The 20,790-nt window shown below is 42.2% G+C and overlaps 1 protein-coding gene and 1 long non-coding RNA gene across 2 annotated transcripts; one reads left to right on the top strand and one right to left on the bottom strand.

The window, feature by feature from the left end:
• Positions 1 to 898: 898 nt before the first annotated feature.
• Positions 899 to 11,439, bottom strand: LOC125487837. The gene is made up of 3 exons (XR_007266127.1): positions 10,955 to 11,439; positions 8,768 to 8,884; positions 899 to 1,827 (listed from the first exon to the last, which is right to left on the bottom strand). It is a non-coding gene; the product is annotated as an uncharacterized LOC125487837 (long non-coding RNA).
• A 195-nt stretch (positions 11,440 to 11,634) lies between these two features.
• LOC125487836 (zinc finger protein 239-like) lies at positions 11,635 to 15,298 on the top strand. The gene is made up of 2 exons (XM_048620272.1): positions 11,635 to 11,849; positions 12,644 to 15,298. Exon 2 carries the CDS (start codon positions 12,997 to 12,999, stop codon positions 13,780 to 13,782), a length of 786 nt encoding a protein of 261 aa, XP_048476229.1. The 5' UTR covers positions 11,635 to 11,849; positions 12,644 to 12,996; the 3' UTR covers positions 13,783 to 15,298.
• The last annotated feature ends 5,492 nt before the right edge of the window (positions 15,299 to 20,790 follow it).

Below are 20,790 nucleotides of genomic sequence, written 5' to 3' on the forward strand. Positions count from 1 at the left end.
GTCATGGATTTGGAAGGTGCTATGTGAGGATCTTTGGTGAATTTCTGCCAGTGCATTTTGTAGATGGTACATACTGCTGCTACTGAACGCCGGTGGTGGAGGGAGTGGATGCTTGTGGATGAAGCGCCAATCAAGCAGCTGTCAGTGCCCCGCTCAGCTACCTAAATGTAGGGTCAATATGGTAAATAATATATGAAATTGCCATCTTAAAGCTTGCACTCTGTAAAATTAACCCGTTAGCAGCAACATTACATTGATCTCATTCATATAGTTCAAATGTTTTTCAAGTATCAGTACACAACTGGCAAGGTGAATAGTTCAGATAAAATGATAAGACATCACTTTGGAAATTATTGATAAATACATTGGATGATCAATACTTACACAGGCCACAATAACTCATATAGATGGTATAAAATAGAAGAAATACTATTTTTGAGTTCCTTTATTGGCAAACAATCAAATTAATAATTGATCAAGAGGGAAGGCTTTAGCAAAGATTTTGAATGCTGAAATGCATTTAACTAGTCTCCTTTCCTGGGTTTGCAGCTCTTCTTGCTGAATCCTATTTCCGTGAGGGCACTCCTCTGCTCATGTGAAGCATTGCACTAAAGTTTGATCTCACCCATATTTCCTGCTCACTGCTTCATTCCCCAGCTGAGCTCCTGGGGTCTGGGAAAAATATATCGTATTTGCCACTGGTAACAAATGTTCAGCAGCACATAGGTCACCACTTACAGACCCATCTCAGGAGTGGGGTTGAGTTACGCCTGGGGGAAATGGATCATTGGTTAATTCACACAAGTTAATTCACCACCAAGGTTGATTTTCCAATACTCACACAAATGAAAGATAACAAGCAAGAGGATTCTAAAATATTTTATTTCTTTATCCAAGATATACTGAGGTCATTATTCGATCTAATAGTGGATTAGTTCTCGGGTTTCAACACTCAAACAATTTTCATAGTCACGTGTAATTGTTAGTTCAGCAGTGAACTTCATTTGATCTCTTATAAGCTGTTATTCCTCAGCTATCATTTCATTCCAAATATTACAATTATATGTTCAAATTTCAATAGAGCCTGCAAAATTTCAAAACGTCTGAGGTAGAATGTCCACCTTTATTCCCCTTCCTAACAGTTAATTTAGTGACAATTGTGATTCTTGTGCACAGTAAGTGTGGTCTCTCCAAATGTATCACCTACTATCTTGTGGCCATGGCAGCAGAAGAGCTGCTGGTCATTATCTTCGATCTGATACTGAGGTAGAGTCCAACTGCTTATCGGGAACTGTTCTTTTTACAATTTTCCATTAATGTGTGCAACATCCATGCCATCTTACTTCATACAGTCACAGACTGCTCTGTTTGGCTGACCATCACTTTCACCTTTGATCCATTTGTTGCCATAAGTTGAAAAGTAAATACTGCATTGAGAAAATGGTGGCTGTGGTTCTGGGAACAGTAACAGCTCTAAGCTGTTTAAAAAACATTTTTGGTATTTTATGCTAAAAAAAAATCATTGACTTCAGATTTTTCCCTGGTTTTGTTATATAGCATCCAATGTTATGGAATCAACCATTTGGACAATAATCCACTTCTTTCATCATATTATAACACCAGGCATTTCATTTGTTCTGATTATGCTGCTCAATACTTTAACTGTTAGACACATTTTGGTGAGCAGCAGAGCCCAAAAGAGACTCCAAAGTCACAGCAAAGGGAAGACTCGTCGAGATGCTGAGATGGAGAGTCGAAGGAAATCCATCATCTTATTCAAGAGGAAAAACAGAAGTTGCTGGAAAAGCTCAGCTGGTCTGTCAGCATCTGTGAAGAAAAAAAATCAGAGTTAACGTTTAGGGTCACCGGTCTGTGATATGAACTAATGATATCACACTAACTGATGTACATTAGTGTGTCATCATCTACTAATGAGTGCAAACTGGCAACTGTAAAATATGCACACTGACATCAAGAATGTGAAGGCTTTGAGAGTCAACAGACTAATAATAATCAAAGAGAGAACATACTCAACAGATACAGAAACGGAGGAATTCTGCAGTGAGTAACTACCCTCCTGAAGCCTCAAAGCCTGCCCATCATCTAAAAGGCGCAAGTTAGGCATGTGTCCCCAATTCCCTGGATTAGTGCAGCTGAATGTGGAAAATTGCCCAAGTATGTCCTGCCCACAAAAAGCAGGACAAATCCAACCCAGTCAATTACCGCCCCAACAGTCTACTCTCAATCATCAGTAAAGTGATGACAGCACTATTGAAGATACCTTCCAAGCAGCACCTGCTCGGCAATAACCTGCTTAGTGACGCCTAGTTTGGGTTCCCCCAGGGCTACTCAGCTCCTGACCTCATTACAGCCTTGGTTCAAACATAAGACAAAAAAGCTGAATTCCAGGAGGTGAGGTGACAGTGACAGCCCTTGACATCAACACTGCATTTGACCGAATGTGGCATCAAGGAGTCTGAGCAAAACTGTAATCAATCAGTATCAGAAGGCAAACTTTCTGGTTGTTAGTCATACCTGGCAGTAGAAAGATGGTTGTGGTTGTTGGAGGTCAGTCATCTCAGCTCTAGCACATCTCTGCAGGAGCTCCTCACAGCAGTGTTCTAGGCCCAACCATCTTCAGCTGCTTCATCAATGGATGAAGCAGGGTCTGCTTCAGAGGGTCAGAGGTTGGGAATGTTCGCCAATGACTGCACAATGTTCAGCTCCATTTGCGACTTCTCAGATGCTGAAACAGTCTGTGTTCAAATGCAACAAGATCTGGACAATATCCAGGCTTGAGCTGACAACTGGCAAGTAACATCTGCGCCATACAAATGCCAGATTATGTCTCATTGGTGATGGCAAATCTAACCACCATCCCTTGACATTCAATAGTGTTACCATCACTGAATCCCAGACTATCGACATCCTTGGGGTTACCATTGGCCGGAAACTCAACTGGACTCATGACAAACACAGTGGCTACAAGTGCAGGTCAGAGGCTAGAAACATTGGAGTAAGTAACTCACCTCCTTACTCCCCAAAACCTGCTCATCATCTACAAGGCAGAAATCACTCCCTCCACCACTGATGCTCAGAAAACAGCAGTGTGTACTTTCTACAAGATGCACTGCAGGAATTCACCAAAGATCCTCAGAAAGTATTTTCCAAACCTATGGCGACCTCTATCCAGAAGGACAAGGATGATATATTTCCAAGACAGGATTGAGAGTAGCTTGGAGGGGACTTGAAGGTTGTGGTGTTCTCAGTACGTGAGAACAGGGTCACACTCATGGAATTCCCTCTTTAATGGCATTGTGGGTCAACCCACAATAGGCGGGCTGCTGTGGTTCAAGAAAGTAGCTCACCACCACCACCTTCTCAAGATGAAATGGTGGCAGACAATCAATAGTGGCCAGTCACAGATGCCAAAATGTCCCACAAATGAATGAAAAAATAATTACAATTTCCTTCTGGAAAAGAAACATCCATTCCTACAATCCTATAACAGGATATTCAAACAAACCGTTAAGGTATCAATTACACAGACTTCAAATATTTCACACCTCTTAACCTTTTGGAAGTAAACACAACATCATTGGGTGGGGTGACAAGGAAGGGATCACAGGAAAAATAACTTATAACCACAACAATCAAAGTCAGAGGTTCTCTTCAGCTGTCAAAATCGATACCAAGACACTGTGAGGCATTCAGAAATGACTTAGCAGGATGATTACAAAAGTGTATGGTTTTACAATATCAGAAGAGGGACTGACAAGCTTCTCACGTTAAAAAAAAATTGTCCAGAGATCACCAGCACAAGATAGTCAGGAAGAAACCTAATTTGGGAATTCAAAAGAAACTTCTTCAGCCAGAGAGTCGTGAGAATCTAGAACACACCACCACAGGGAGTGGTTGAAGTAAATAGTATAAAGGAAATTTAAGAGGAAAGCAGGAAAGCATTTGAGAAGGAAGCAAGCAGAGGACCACATCGTACATTTAGATAACAGATGGGAGGACATTGGCTGGAGCACGAACATTGAGATAGACTGATTTAGCCAAGGAACTAGTTTCTCTTTGGATTATAGAGGATGCACAATGTGGTTCTATAAATCATGATGGAAAATCAAGGTAATCAGTTGCCATCTCTTATTCTTTGTTGGTCAGCTTGCACAAGGTATAAGCAATTGAGAATTAAACTAGAGCAGAAAATAGATTATTTTAATTTTTAAAGAAAATTGTTGAAAAATACTTCAACACTTATTTTACACAGCCATCAAAATGAGGGCAATGCAGAAAAGCGAGAAAAATTACTTCTGTTAAAATGCTACAACCCATGAATGGAACCTTTTGATATGATTCTGAGCTCTTAAGTCCTCATCGACTTGGATCACCTCCACCTGCAAATTTTCTTTCAATTCACTTCCCATCCTGATGTGAAACTATTTCACAATTGCATCAACATCACTGGACCAAAATCCTGGAACTCGCTCCCAAAGGGCAATTTGGGGGTCCCTGTACCACACAGACTGCAGCAGTTCACGAAGGCAGTTCACCACCATCTTCTCAGGGATAATTAAGGATGAGCAATAAATGATGGCCAATTCAGCATCATCTTTGTCCTATAAAATATAAATTAAACCTGATTCTCCTCCACTACCAAGATTTCCATATCATCTTGTTCTTTTCTTGGGAAATTTCAGTTCATGGAAATGAAACACTTTCATTGGAGGGATGTATCAAATGAAGCATGACTCATAAAATGAAGGGTTATGAATGTGAAAGGACTGTCAATTGAGTTAATCATGAAAAAGCCTGTCTAACAATTGGTCTCGGCCTCAGAAATGTTGACAGTCCACCTTCTCTTGAATATCCAATCTTTGTCTTTTCAGCTCACCCTTCATCTCTCTCCCACTGATCTTTGGAGGCTGCCATCTGGGCGTATCTATCTGGGTTAGCCATGGCATGCAGCTCCAAGTACTCAGCTTCTCGATACTTTGTGTTTCCATCTCCAGCTCTCATTTTCTTCATCCCCTCATGCCACAGCTACCAGAACCGGATATAAGCCTTAGTTCTGGTTTAATTGTGACCCCTTCTGATCTATATCTGATGTTTTGTAGTTCATGCTACTCCAACGGTACAGTTCATGTGTTGCACCCTGTCTGGCAGACACCATAGACATTTCTCACCACTGTCATTGGCAACACTATTCACTATGTTGAACTGCACTTAAAATCAACTCAGTTTAATGATTTTTGGCTTGCAGAAATATCAAAAAAAAGCTACGTCACTAAGGATCTGCTGTTACTTAATAGTCTCCATGAGCACATGGCATGAGGACTGTATGCCAATGTTTCAAAATTTTAGAAGTCAATAGCAACATGAGGAAGAAACAGAAAACCAGCAATATGGCATTACAAGTAGATTATTCAGTAACTTCAGCCTATTCCAGTATTCAATGAGATCTTGGCCGATCAGATCTTGGCCAATCTGTTCCTCTGTTGTGTTCAGCTGCCTTGATTCTCGGTCCTTAAATATCCTGGTCTAACAAAAATCCATCAGTCTCAAATTTCACATCATTCAATCATTGAAGATGTAATCACTATTTTATTTGTCGGAGCATGTTCCAAATCTCAAACACCCTTCCTGTTAAGAAGTATTTTCATATTTCTTTTCTGGTTGGCCCAGCTTTAATTCTAAGGTTACATCCCTTTGCGGTCGACCTGGATTTCCTACACTCTCCTACCCTACGTGGAACAGGAGCATCCATACAGGAACAGGTCAGTAATAAGACTAGTGTAGGGATACATTAGATGAAGACCCTGCAGTGAGGCTGTAAATCTCCAAGGTTACATCAATAGTTCCAAGATTTCAAAGTTCCATATCTGAAATTTTAGGACTTTTATGCCATTGATGGCAATGACGCCATTATGCATGCCATGCCTAATGATGCAACGCAGCAGCTAACAGGAAGCAGAGTACTAGGAATGAGTTTATCTGCAGGGCTGCCAATGTCAAAGTAACATTACAAAGAGTGTAAGATTCAAATACATGGCAATGACTGTCAAATGTCTAGTACATCAACAAGACATTGGTTGTTATTTTTAACTATGTTATTAGGTAAATGGTATTCAAAAATCCAATTGTCACACACAATGCCTGTCAATCTTTTTTCAATGTTCCCACTTATCTTCATAATGAATGACAATGGTATTTGTAACTCCACACACCCTCAGTTCTGCGGAGGCCCTGTCTGACTGTAAAGAATATATGGATATATTCAAAATGGGGACTGACTTACACCTACAATTGTCTTTGGACCTCTAAAGCTACTTCACCTGGAAATCTACACTTGGTGTTTAACTCTGTAATGTGTTTAGAGATTTTATCTATTACCGATCAAAGGAAAGTGCACAAATGTCAGGGATTTGAAATAAAGACATAACATAACAGACACACCTGGGTAGATCAGTCAATGAAACACGGAGAAACTCGATTTAGGTTCTCTCGTTCCTGCTCATAACAGGCAGCAAGTCTCTGTGGCTAGCTCATGTCCAAGCTCTCTCTCCAGCTCAGATGGTGTATGACTCCTGACAGTCCTCATTAAAAGTATTCGTCTGGATCTTCTTTAGCTGGCCCAGTCTTCTTCGTTGGCCATACAATGGTGCCCACTGTATTGCCATTAGCCCATGTCTGGGAGATGTTAGATGTGCCCTAACATGACATCCATGCCACTGAATCCCTGCAACACTTCCTCATTGGTGAAGCTGTCACATTACCAGTACACGCAGAGAGAAGAGAAAGGTTTGGGGGGGTGGTGGTGGTGCTTGTGGTGGTCAATATTTCATCTGAGCTGTCACAGCAGGAAAAATTTCTTATAAAATTTATCAAAACAAACAGAAGGATACAGCAGAAAGATGTCATTGGGAATGAAGTGTCATAAGTGCCTTCTTTTTAAGAAGAACTCTCATTTACAGAGTTAAACTAAGAGTGATCTTTCACTGGAATGGAGTCCTTGTAACAGACACTGCTGATAAACAACTCAATACTTTGTTTTAATACCTGTGTTCAGAGCTTTCTGTTTTCAATATACATGCAGCTTTGTTTAATTTTTTTTTTAAATAAACTTTGTTCTCTTGGTCAAAGAGAATCTGCAGCCTCACATGAAGTTTCAGTGACTAGCCACCATGTTAACCAACTGCAAAAATTAAACACATAATACATCAAGCCAGTTTCCATTCCAGAATCTGACATGTACAGTATTACCAGATGGGATCATAGGATAAGGACACCTGATGTATGGGAATACCACTGCTTGCAAGCTCCCCTCCAAGCCACATCCCATCCTGACTTAGAGCTATCTCACTGTGTCTTCATTATCACAGAGTCAAAATCCTGGAAATCCCTTCCTAACAGCGCTATGGATGTTCCTACACTGTGGATTGCAGTGGTTCAAGAAGGCAGCTCACCAACACCTTTTCAAAACCAGTTAGAGATGAGCAAGAACACTGGCCCAACTCACAATGATAATTTCCGATTAAGTAATAAGCTTTAAAAATCCCCTTCTCATACCTTAAATCTGTGCTTATTAATCCTTTCATATCTGTTAATGGGAACATCTTTTCTTTTATCTATCTGATCTAAACTGGTCACAATCTTGTACACCTCTTTCAAACCTGCCCTCAGCTTCCTTTACTCCAAACAGAACAAGCTCAGCTTCTCCAACCTTGTTGCTAAAATCCCTCACCGCTGAAATCATTCTAGTAAATCTCCCTCTGCACCATCTTAAAGACCCTCAATTCCCTCCTAAATTGTGATGACCACGACTGGATACAAGACTCAAGTTGAAGTCATACCAGTGCTTTATAAATGTGCAACATAAATTCCATGTTTTGTAGTCCATGCCTCTTTTTAGGAAGTCTATGATTCCACATGCTTTGCTAACCACTCTCTCACTCTGTCCTGCCTTCTTCAACTTTCTATACACATGAAGCTGAGCACTCTTTAGAATTGTGCCTCTAATTCCACATTGCCTCTCCCAATCCCTTCTGCCAAAATGCATCACCTCACACTTCTCAGTATTAAATTCCATCTGCCACTTGCTTGCCCATTATACTTGCTTATCTGTGTCCTGATGCAGCAAATTATTATCATCCTCGTTGCATACCATCGCTCCATGTTTGGCATCGTTGGCAAATATTAAAATGTTATGCTGCACTCCAATATTTAAGCTATTTAAATATCTCAAAAAAGCAGTGGATCTAACATGGACTATTGTAGAACACTCCTGAATACCATCTTCCAGTCTGGAAAAAAAACTGTCAAACTCGCTATTCTCTGTCCTTCAGCCATTTATTGTAATCAATTCTCTCCTATTTCATGAGCCACAATGTTTACACAAGGTCTGGACCCAGGAGGATTCAGGAAAAGGCAGGGAAGAAACACTGGAAATAAAAAAACGCAGTTCCAAGAGATAGAAACTATAAATGCAAACTATTTTTGTTGCATTTGTGGATTGCTTCAGAAAAAGGAAGGGAAAGAACACAAAAGCACTTTTGAAATAATTTCCGTTTTTTAAAAAACATCCTGCTCATTATAGATATTGAATTTGACAAATGTGTATTACAATTCTATTAGTTTATGCCAAAATGAGGAAATTGATGTCATTGTGCTCTATTTTGTGTGAAACAAAATATTGAGAAAACATTGTAAACGTGCAGAGAATACTAACAGCCCATCATGGCATTGTTATTTTAGAAGTATTTACCTCATAAAGTTCACTGTTATTCTTGTTAGCAGTGGAAGTTATTACTGTTTCAGATCTGTCGACTTTTGTCCTTGTTTGCTCCTGAAGAGGATATCAAAGTCATCTTCCATTGGTATCCTTTCAATTATTAAAGGAAAAATGTCATTTAGTATTTGATTATTATTCCATTTTTAAAAACATAGAATTCCACAGTGTGGGAGCAGGCCACGCGGTCCATGGAGTCCACACCAACCCTCCGTACAGCATCCCATGCAGACCCACCCTCCACCCTATTCCTGTAACCTTGCACAACCTATGGCCAATCTACCTAACCTGCACAGAGAATGGTGTATGTATGGAATGAGCTGTCAGAGGAAATGGTAGAGGCAGGTACAATTACAACATTTAAAAGGCGTTTGGACAGGTACATGAATGGGAAAGTTTTAGAGGGATATGGGCCAAACACAGGCAAATGGGACTAGCTCAGTTTAGGATACCTGGTCAGCATGAACAACCTGCACTGAAGGGTCCGTTTCTGTGCTGAATGACTCTATGAATCTATTGTGAATTTATCATTATGTGGCATGAGACACTACGGTACCGGGACACTAATCTCCTTGAGTACCATTCCAATAATGGTCTTGTACTGAACGGGGGGCTGTGGTGCCTTTGTTGACCAAGCATACTCTATTATCAGCTAACCAAAGGAATGGTACAACTTCCTATTTAAACAGATAATTTACGTAATCAACTTTGAAAAATGATTAGTCAACAAGTAAACTATTGTGAATGCTAGAAATCCGAAATTAAAAGAGAACATTAGATGCTGGAAATACTTAGCATGTGAAGGCCATATGTACGATGACAGAAATAACATTTCAAGTTAAAAACTTTTCATTAAAGGCAGGAAAAGTTGTGCTCTTCAGTATGTTTCGATAAGGCACTTTGCAGTCTTCTAGAAGCAACAATGATCTCAACAATTTCAGACATCTGTTCCCCTGTTTTATTTCCTCTTCTCGAAATGTTTTGTTTTTTCATGTATTTTTGTGTTCTGGTATCAGCACACCTGCTCTAGACACATCCGTTATTTTCTTTGGTTCTCCTGTTGCCTCATCTGCATTCCCTTTGGTCCTATAGGACTAACTCTTCTGTCCATTGGTCTCTCCTGTCTTCCACCCTATCATAGGCCTTCCTTTTGTCCTGATCCCACACATCCCTTCCTCAAACTCTATTATTTTTCTAACTTTTCACAATTCTTATGAAAGAACATTGCTGAGTGTTCCCATCATTCTCTGTCACAAGTAAGTAATTTGGTAAAATGTGAATGATTGGAGGATGTGGACAATGTAATCCATAATGTCTGCACCACCTACCAGGGCAACAGATTATTTAAATTCATCAAATGTTGCTGTTTAAATTGCTTATGAAGTTTATAGAGTTCCAAGTAATATACCATATTTGCAGTGATTCAACATTAACAGCACAGATTGAATAACAGCAAAAGACTTGATGTAACAAGAACAGAAATTGCTGGGGAAACACTCAGTAGGTCTAGCAGCATCTGCGAAGATAAATCAGAGTTAACATTCCGGGCCCAGTGACCCTTCCTCAGAAAACAAGTGCTGGAAAAGCTCAACAGAAATTTCTGATTTTGTTTAGGATATCCAACATCGACAGTTATTTCAGTTTTTAGTGAATGGACGGAATGAATAGAATAACCAGGAATTTAACTGAATTCTGAGAAATCCGTTTTTGGGTTTTTACAAAAGCTGTTGGTTTCCTTTTATCAACCAATGCAATAGATTCAGACACTGGTAGAATTTCTGGCCTAATCAGAGAAAGTGTCTGGTGACTATTGAGACAATGCAAGCACCTCTCTCCACGTGTCATGTCCCCAGGATTCATAAACCCTTCAATCAATATGAAAGGAACAGATTATCCGGCCAAAGAGACCTACAGCACAGAAAAGCGACCTTCAACCCATTGCATCATGTTGGTCAAAAACAACCACCTAATTATTCTAACTTTATTTTCCAGCACTGCCCATAGTCTTGTATGATTTGGCAACACAAGTGCACATCTAAATACTACTAAAAAGTTGTGAAAGCTTTTGCCTCTACAACTCATACAGCCAGTGAGTTCCAGATTCACACCAGACTCAGGGTGAAAATATTTCCTCACATCTTGGTTAAATCTTCTATCCCTTACCATAAATCTGGTTAGTGATCCTCCGCTCTTTGATTCCTCCAACCCTGGTCATTGCCACATAGATTTTCATGGGATCCAGTCAGGAGAATCACCTGCTATATTTGGGTGACCAGGTATCTGAGTTTTGCCAGGGGAGGCAGAGATGGAAATTCACAGGAGTGAAACGTCCAACGATTTTTAGCTTGCCACTTTTCCTCAAGGAAACTCGTGCATACCCTAATCCTGTCGAAGAAAGGCTCCTGACATTCCTTGTGTTCTTCTTTTTGATGAGAAATTGATTTTATATCAATCGGATAACAGAATATCGAATTTGCCTTTAAAGGTGGCGCGGTTACCCAGCATGCCGCGCGGCAATGACAGTGCCCTATTCGGAATGTGGGAGCAGAGGGACGCAGGCGCAGTGCTGGCAATCCGGAGCATGCGCAGTGTCACTTCGAAAAGGGTCGTGCAGTCACCGAAGACGGTTCGAAAGGCGAGCGGCGCGCGGCGCGCAGCGGACAAAGAGGATGCGTTTGGCGGTGTGTGCAGTCGGAAGGCCTCGGCTAAGGGTTTTTAAGGGCCTCAGTCGAAGCGGCGGGGCTTTCCCGTGTCTGCCTGGCTCGTAGTTACCGGCCTGTCGTCTTGGCGCCAGGTCGCTAGAGCCGGCCCACTAGCCGCCATCTTGGATCAGGCCGGCACCAGCAGGGGGCGCATGCGCGTTTGTGGCGGCGCTGACATCACAGGGTGGGCGGGGCCATCTTGGGAGCCAATAGGACCGACTGAATTTCACAGACTCCTAGAAACCATGCAGTGTAGAAGAGGCCCTTCGGCCCATCAAGTCTGTACCAGGTTCATAGCTTTTAATGTTATGTCTTGTCAAGGTGCTCAATCAGATAACTTCACAACCTTTAAAAAGGTATGAATCTCACCTATCCTCCCAAGCAGTGCATTCCACATCCCCACCATTCCTTCCCTTGCATCTTAAAATTATGCCCCCTTCTTCTTGACCTTTCGACTCAAGAGAATAGCTGCTGTCTGTTCATCCTGCTGATGCACCTTGTAATCTTATACACCTCTGCAGGCCTCAAGGCCTCACCTCAGCCGTCTCTGCTCTGAAAAAGCAAACTGAGCGAACACAGCATCTCTTCATAGCTAAAGCTTTGTGGTGACTTGCAGGTTAAACCACCACCTGTTGATTCTCTCAATGCTGAAAGAGCAGCCCCATGGTCCAATAGGACAATAGCAACTTTATCATTTAGCAAAAATTACTAATATGAAGCAGGAGGGATGCCCACACAAAGTCTTCTGCAGAAGAGAAAATTGGTCTTATTGAACAGAATGGGGTCTATTACATTGCTGCTTAATGACTAGTTACACTGCATCTGAGTTGCATGATAGTCTCGTGAGTTCTCATGCTAGGCTTAAGAGTGAGTGTGTATTACTGCATAGCTGCATGGATTTAACAGTACAGTAACTTAAACAGGTGAGTTCCTCCTAGGAACAGTCCTTTCTGTCATGATGGATGGAGCTTTTCTCATGATGTGAGTTAAACCATTCAACTGCCTTACACAACAGAGGGAAGGAACCTGTGTGGCACAGGATTTACATTGTTAGGGGATCAAGAACGAACCAATGTCCTATTAAAACCAGCACTGTCCTAAATTTCTACCCTGTGGTTACAATGATAACTTTTATAAACTTGCTTTCCAGGGCATTAAAACGGGATTTACAAATGAACACGTGCCAAATATGGAATGAGATCTGAAAGTCACCTGATTCATCAGGGCCTGAGTATCATTGGCCTTTTGGTGCAGAGAAAGTCTTTTTCTATTCTGCTTCCTTTTTCTGGTTTTAAACATTGTGTGGCTGGAAGAGTACCAAGACACAAGCACTTGAATGAGACTGCTCCCTTGTAATGACTGGTAAAAGCTTAAACCAGTGATGCAGCCTGAAAAAAGATCTTGCATCTGCCACAGCTGAAAGAATCTGTATGCATACTCTGTGCATGGACCCAGGTTTCAACTGATTGCCCTACCATAGAGAAACACAAGGATACTGGCATCATGGAGACACCAGAAAAAACTGGGGACGGTGGGAAGACAATATTTACCTCTTATGAGCTGGACATGTATCGACGTGGTCACAGTGGGGAGAAGCTGTTAACCTGTCCAGTGTGTGGCAAAGGATTTGCTCAGTCACCCAACCTGCTGTTACACCAGCGAGTTCACACTGGAGAGAGGCCATTCACCTGCTCTGTGTGCAGGAAGGGATTTTCACAATCTTCCAGCCTGCTGACACACCAGCGCGTTCACTCTGGGGAGAAGCCATTTACCTGCTCGGTGTGTGGGAAGGGATTCACTAATTCATCCAACTTGCTCTTACACCAGCGAGTTCACACTGGGGAGAGACCGTTCACCTGCCCCGTGTGCGGGAAGGGATTCACTCAGTCGTCCAGCCTGCTGACACACCAGCGCCTTCACACTGGGGAGAGGCCATTCACTTGCTCGATGTGTGGGAAGGGATTCACTAATTCGTCCAACCTACTGACTCACCAGCGAGTCCACACTGGGGAGAGGCCATTCACCTGCCCCATGTGTGGGAAGGGATTCACTCAGTCATCCAGCTTGATGACACACCAGCGCGTTCACACAGGGGAGAGGCCATTCTCCTGCTCTGTGTGTGGGAAGCAATTCAGAAATTCATCCAATCTGCTGACTCACCAGCGAGTTCACACTGGGGAGAAGCCATTCACCTGCCCCGTGTGTGGGAAAGGATTCACTCAATCATCCAGTCTGCTGACACATCAGCGTGTACACAATGGGCAGCGGCTGTTCAGATGCGCTGTGTGAAGGGGTTCACTCGGTCATTCAATTCTTATCTGCTGAAACATCAACTAGTTCACAAGTGACTGTAAGAGTTGGATTTGTTTGTTGCTGGTACTGTTAAACATATGTGGAATAATTAGCAATTACTCTGAAAGTTTGGATTTCTGCTGGTGTTAAGAATTCCTATGCCACGCAGCTTCTGCAGTCCTTGATGCTTTGGTTTTCTGGCTTTTAGAATTAACTGAATTATAGAATCACTTGTGGTTATGTGTTCCAAAGTTAATGGACCAGTAAATACTAGTATAAATGTTTACCTGAAACACAAAACAGGTAATACTTTATGAAGTAAATAATTATTTGAATAATGTTTCCACTCCCTAGATATTGTATGAAAAGATGCTGGAAATTGCGGATATAAATAATTCCACCTGATTGGTGTTTCTGAACATTAACCAGGAAGGTTATGGCATAATTGGGCTGAAATACAATACAAATTTTACATTTCTTTGAAATTTGACAACATGCCTATGTCTACCTTTGAAAGGGGGAATTAGATGAACAGTGGATGGAGAGAAATATCTGATGGGAGATTGGAAAAGAGTGTATATGTGTCAGTAACTGGATTTTGTAAAAGACTGTAAGGGAAGCAGTGGGATCATTAGTACTGTTGCCAGATGGGTAATTTCAATGTAATTATTAGACCTGGAATATAAAGATAATCTCTATAATGGGTGACCACAAAACTATAATCAGTTGTTGTAAAACTCCACCTGATTCATAAATGCTCTTTAGGAAAGGAAATCAGCCAATATTACCCAGTTTGGCCTACATGTGAATCCATACCCACAATGCAGCTGACTTAACTGTCCTCTGAAATTGCTCAGTGAGTTACTCAGTTCCAAGGCAATCAAAGGTGGGCAACAAATGCTGGCCCGTCAGTGCTGACCACATTCCATGAAAGGATAAAAAAATCTTGAATGTGACATTTGCAAGAAATTGCTGTAAAGTAAGTAAGAGTCATTTTATTTTCCTGAGAGCTGTCAAATCAAAGTCAAATCTATCTTGTTTAATTTTCCTGATAACTACAAGCTGTCCCCAGGTTACAAACAGGCTCCATTCTGGAGTTCACACGCAAGCTTATTTGTCCGCAAGTCAGACCACAATGTGGATGGTCACCTTCATTTCAGATGAATGGGCCAAGACCACTTATCTCACTCATAATGGTTTATTGATGGAGAGTTTTCTCCATGGTAACAAAAAGCATGAGCTTTGCAAACAATTTTTTTAGTGCCTTTTCAAGGCAAAGTTTTGAAAAACAGACTTGACAAGTAATTGCAGTGACATCTCTGATAACATATGCCAGCATTATAGGATTCCAGATGACCTGCAAGGGAGATACAGAACATGCGATTGAAAGAGCTGCATAGATATTGAGAGATTTACTTCTCTCTCTCACCATCTCTCTCTATCTGTCTCACTGTCTCACACTCTACCCATCTCTCCTGCTTTCTCTCTATCTTGCTCTCATTTTCCATCTCTCATACGCTATCTCACACTGTCTCTCCATCTCTCGTTCTCTCCATTTCTCACTGTCTGTCTGTCATCTCTCACACTCTCTCTTCATCTCTTGCTCTCTCTGTTGACTCTGTCTCACTATCCATCTCTCTCTATCTCATTCTCTCTCCATCTATCCTGTGACAGAAAGGCACAGAGAGCAAGCACAAGAGAAAGAATAGGAAATGGAGAGAGAGGGAAAGATGGAGAGAGAAAGAGACCAAAATACATCCGACGTGACACTCCGTGCCCTCAGTGACACAGACATTATCAGTGATTTGGTGGACATTGAAGGACTTGGAGATGGATCGCCAGCCAAGAAGCTCTCTCTCTCTCCATCTATCTCTCTCTCTCCATTTCTTATTCTTTCTCTCATGCTCTCTCTCTGTGCCTCTCCCTCTCTAGCTTTTGCTCCTGCTCTTTTGTTTCCATGTTGACAACAGGACAGCCCAGGCTCTGTTACCTAGCCAAGGACACTTTCCTGGCACAGGCACTGAAACTCATCCTTCCTCAACACAATAAAGGGGTGGAGTGGGAGAGGGTGGACTCAAGGAAACCAGCAGTTGGGTGAAGGACAGCCAGTGTGTACTAGCAAACGAGAAGTCATGGATTAACTTCATGGGCTTTCAGAGAATGTGATTACCTTGGATATCTGTCTCTGTTAATGGAAAATCAAAGAAGAGATTTCCTCCCACCTGTCATACTGATATAAGGTATACAGCCAATGTCTCAAGTGGCAATAAATCACTCCAGCCAGCAAATAGTTTTTTCACGTGAATGCAGCTGGCTGTGGCTTAACGCCTGTTTGGTTAAGGAGAATTTTGGCCAGAGTGCAGGCCTTTGAAGTGATCCATGCTGCTTTCATCCTAACAATTTGACAAGTTCCAAAAGACTAAAATAAACAGAATACTCTGCCACCTTCAATGTTATCTGTCCATCTCAGTTCTGAAAAAGAGTCATTACGAATTCGAAACATTAACTCTGTTTCTCCACAGATGCTGCCAGACCTGCTGAGTTTCTCCACCATACTTTGTGTTTGTTTCAGATTTACAGCATCGGTTATGTTTACCCCTTATTTTCCTGTCCAGCTGACTAACCTGGGACCAAGTAAAGATTCTGAGGTGACTGTGGCCACAGAGATCTGTTCTTTTGTTTATCTGTTTTATTTTATCCCTCTTCTGTTTATCTACTCTGGGATCAATTATCTGTTCTAACTTGTTCTGATCATATGTCTGTTAGCTTTATAACATGTCTAAACTGTTGGCTCTTAATAAAATGTCTTGAAATCACCTATGTCTTACACTTTTTGTTTTGGATATTCTGTGACCTCCAAATCAAACTTGTACAGTGGTTATCAGCAGTGGCGTTATATGGTTTGAGTAGCAGATGTATTAAATAGAAGCATGTGGAGAATTTCCTCAGCAAAGTCAGGAGTATCTGATGACTTTGGCATAATTGATGAAAAAGATTGATGGATAGTCTGAATCATAGAAACAGGCCCTTCGGCCCAACAAGTCCAGACCAGCCCTCAGAGCGTCCCACCCAGACCCGTCCCCCTACGACCCACCTAATCTACTCATCCCCTAACACTACGGGCAACTTAGCATGGCCAATCTACCTAGCCTGCACATCTTTGGACTGTGAGAGGAAACCACAGCACCCAGAGGAAACCCATGCAGACATGGGGAGAATGTGCAAATTCCACACATACAGTTGCCCGAGGGTGGGGATGAACCCATGATCCTGGTGTTGTGAGGCAGCAGTGCTAACCACTGAGTCACCGTACCACAGATGCACCTTGGAGAGAATGATATCCTGGGAGTTGTAGAAGACTGCAATGACCCCTCAGATCCTGGATAGGCTTTCTAAAGAGGTTGAAGAAGGCAAAATTAAGACCATAAGAAATAAGGGTAGGCTATTCGGCCCATCAAGCCTGCTCTGCCATTTGTTAGGATCATGGCTGATCCGACACCCCTCACCTCCACATTCCTGCCCTCTACCTGTACCATTGATTGGCGTACTGATCAAGAATCCAATTAAGTAAAAATCTCATGCTGTACTGACTGAACTAGCTGGGCATGATTGTTAAGTTTTTTGTTATTTATATGAATGATTCAGATGTGAATATTGGGGGCATGGTTAGTTAATTTGTTAGTTAGGTAACACTAACATTGGTGCTATAGTGGATACTGAAGAAGGTTATGTCAGAGTACAACAGGACCTTGATCAGATAGGCCAAAGAGTGGCAGATGGAGTTTAATTTAGATGAATGTGAAGTGTTGCATTTTTTTATAGAATTCCGACAGTGTGGAAACAGGCCCTTTGGCCCAACAAGTCCACACTGACACTCAGAGCATCTCACCCAGACCCATCGCCATATAACCCAACTAACCCTGAACACTATGAGCAATTTAGCATGGCCAATCCACCTAGCCTGCACATCTTTGGACTGTGGGAGGAAACCAGAGCACCTGGAGGAAACCCCCGCAGACACAGGGATATAGATACAGGGAGAATGTGCAAACTCCACACAGACATTCCCCTGAGGGTGGAATCAAACCCAGGTCCCTGGCACTGTGAGGCAACATTGCTAACCGCTGAGCCACCGTGCTGCCATAGGCAAATCAGGGTAGGACTATAAACTTAATGATAGAGTCCTGCATAGTTTTGCGGAGCAAAGAGACCTTGGGGTGCAGGTTCATAGTTCATTGAAGGTGGAGTTGCAGGTCGACAGGTTGGTAAAGAAGGCATTTGGCACCCTTGCCTTTATTGGTCAGTGCATTGAGTGTAGGGCTTGAGGTGTCATGTAGCGGCAGCACAGGACATTAGTTAGACCACTTTTGGAACAATGCATTCAATTCTGGTCTGCCTGTTATTGGAGAAATGTTAAATTTGAAAGGGTGCAGAAAAGACTTACAAGGATGTTGCTGGGTTTGGAGGGCTTGAGCCAGAGGGCAAGGCTGAAGGGGGTGGGGCTATTTTTCCCCAGAGCATCAGATGTTAAGAGGTAACCTTATAGATATTTATAAAATGATTGGGGGTGGGGTGGGGGAGGGGGCGGTGTGGGGGCATTGGTAGGGTGAATGGCCAAGGTCTTTTTCCCAGGGTGGGGAAGTCCAAAACTAGAAGGCATAGGTTTAAGATGAGAAATGAAAGATTTACGAAAAGGACTTAAGTGGCAACCTTTTCACACAATGGGTAGTGTGTGTGATGAATGGGCTGCCAGAGGAAGTGGTGGAGGCTGGTACAACGATAATCGGTTCTGCTACGATGCATGTTTCTTCAAAGCAAATTGGTTTTAACAGAATTGAAGAATTATAGAACGCTATTTGAAGAACACGTACTTTCCCTACCTGTATTGGCTATAACGCAATTCTGTACCCATCACTTTAAATGTCACAGTCATTGCGCGATTTTCTTATAATGCGAGATTCCATGAGAACGAACTATCGTGTTATAATAGAACTGACTGAACAATGTTTGAAAGGCATTTGGATGGGTGTATGAATAGGAAGACTTAGAGGGATCTGGGCTAAATGCTGGCAAATGGGACTAAATGAATTTAGAATATCTGTTCAGCATGGAAAGAGTTGGACTGAACGTTCTGTTTCTGTGCATTACAACTGTACGACTTTATGATTCCATGAGTTGAAGGAGGTCAAGAATTTGTTGCTGTACTTATCATATGGTGTGCCTCCCAGCTGGGTAACAAGTGCAAGGAGTTAAGGAGATAGGCAAATACGTTGCAAAAGGAAATAGTTGGCAGCAGATAATTTCTGAAATAAAAGAGAAATATGAGGGGGTGATTTTGGTGTCATTAGATTCGTAATCCAGAGGCTCAGCCGGAACTTTCATTCACAGTCAATGTTACTTCTTCAGTGACTGTCTCCACCACCACCTTACCCCATGTGGGTTCCAACTGATTCCATTCTTCATGAATCCGCCTAGAATTACAGGGATCTCTGTGACATACAAAGATATTCAGTCTGCTGTTCCTACCACATCCTGAGATCCATACTCTTGTCCTGCACTGCCACGTGCACCCTTTCAATCTCTCTCCATCAGCACCACCTCATGCTATCTCTAAGCTGTCCTGATGTCCAGTTCCATCTTATTCGTAGTCACATTTGATCATTTGAGGCCTTAACAGGATCAGTGCTTCCTCTTGCTCTCATCCAGTTTTGGAAAAATGAATCAATTTTGCTTCTAGTTTTCAACCTAAATTCATCATCATCCGGTCCATCCCTAACGCGTCCTTCCCTTCTTTGACTTCACTGTTTTTATTTCTGGTGATAGGCCATCCAATAATATCCACTATAAACCCACGGGTTACCTTGATTGCAATTCCTCACAATCTGCTTCCTGGAAGGATTCCATTTCATTCTCCAAATTTCTCCATCTCCAATACATCTGTTCATCTGTGGAATTCATTATCCTAGAGTGTGGTCGATGATATTGAATAAATTTAAGCTGGACATCAACAGATTTTTAATTAGAAATGAGTTGAAGTTTTATGGGGAGTGCATAAGAAAGTGGAGTTGATGCCAAGTCAAGATCAGCCATGATTGTATGGAATGACAGAGCTGGCTCACGGGACTAGATGGCCTATTCCTGCTCCTAGTTCTTACATTCCTGAGATGCTACCGTTCCGCAGAGTGCCTCCAACATTTCTCCATTTTCTGCAATTGAAAACTCCCCCACCATGGTTTAGCCATATCCAATCCATTTTCCACACTTCTGCCCCCAGCCCTTCCCTGCCTTCTCAGGACAATGATAAGATTACCTTAATTCTCAGTTGCCACCCCTCCACATTCAAAGTATCATCCTCCACCATTTTCCTCACCTCCATCAGGATGTCACCCAACATATCTGCCCCTCCCCTGCACAGTCAGCATTTCACAAGGACCCTGGTCGACCCTTCCATCATTCCTGACATTTCCTCAACAGCCCCTCCTATGACATTTTCCCATGCAATCACAGAAGATGTCAAACTTGCCCCTTCACTTCCTCCCTCCTCATTGTCCAAAGCCCTTACTGCATCTTCCAGATGGAGCAGCATTTCATTCAATCGAGTCTATTGCATCTGCTGCAAACAATGCAGTCTCCTTTACCTGGGCAAGACCAAACACAGAATGGGACACCGCTTTGTGACACAGCTTTGCACTGATGGTGAGGATGACACCGACCTTTCCATTTGCTTGCCACTTCAATATACTATCTTGCTCTCTAATGAACACTTCCATCATCAGCTTGTTCAAGCAGTGAAGCTTAACACAAGCTGGAGGAACCATACCTCACCTTCCACTCAGGCTCTTTACAACCATTAGAACTCAACATTGAATTTAACAGCCTTAGATAATAAACTCTGCACCTCCGCCCCCCTCCAAAACACACACACACACAGCTTTGATCTCAGTAGATCTGACTTGTTGTCTCCTGTTCAAACCTAGCATTAACACGTTATCTCATATCTGAATC

This window comes from Rhincodon typus, chromosome 45, assembly GCF_021869965.1.
Source record: "Rhincodon typus isolate 14 chromosome 45, sRhiTyp1.1, whole genome shotgun sequence".
Classification (NCBI taxonomy): Eukaryota; Metazoa; Chordata; class Chondrichthyes; order Orectolobiformes; family Rhincodontidae; genus Rhincodon; species Rhincodon typus.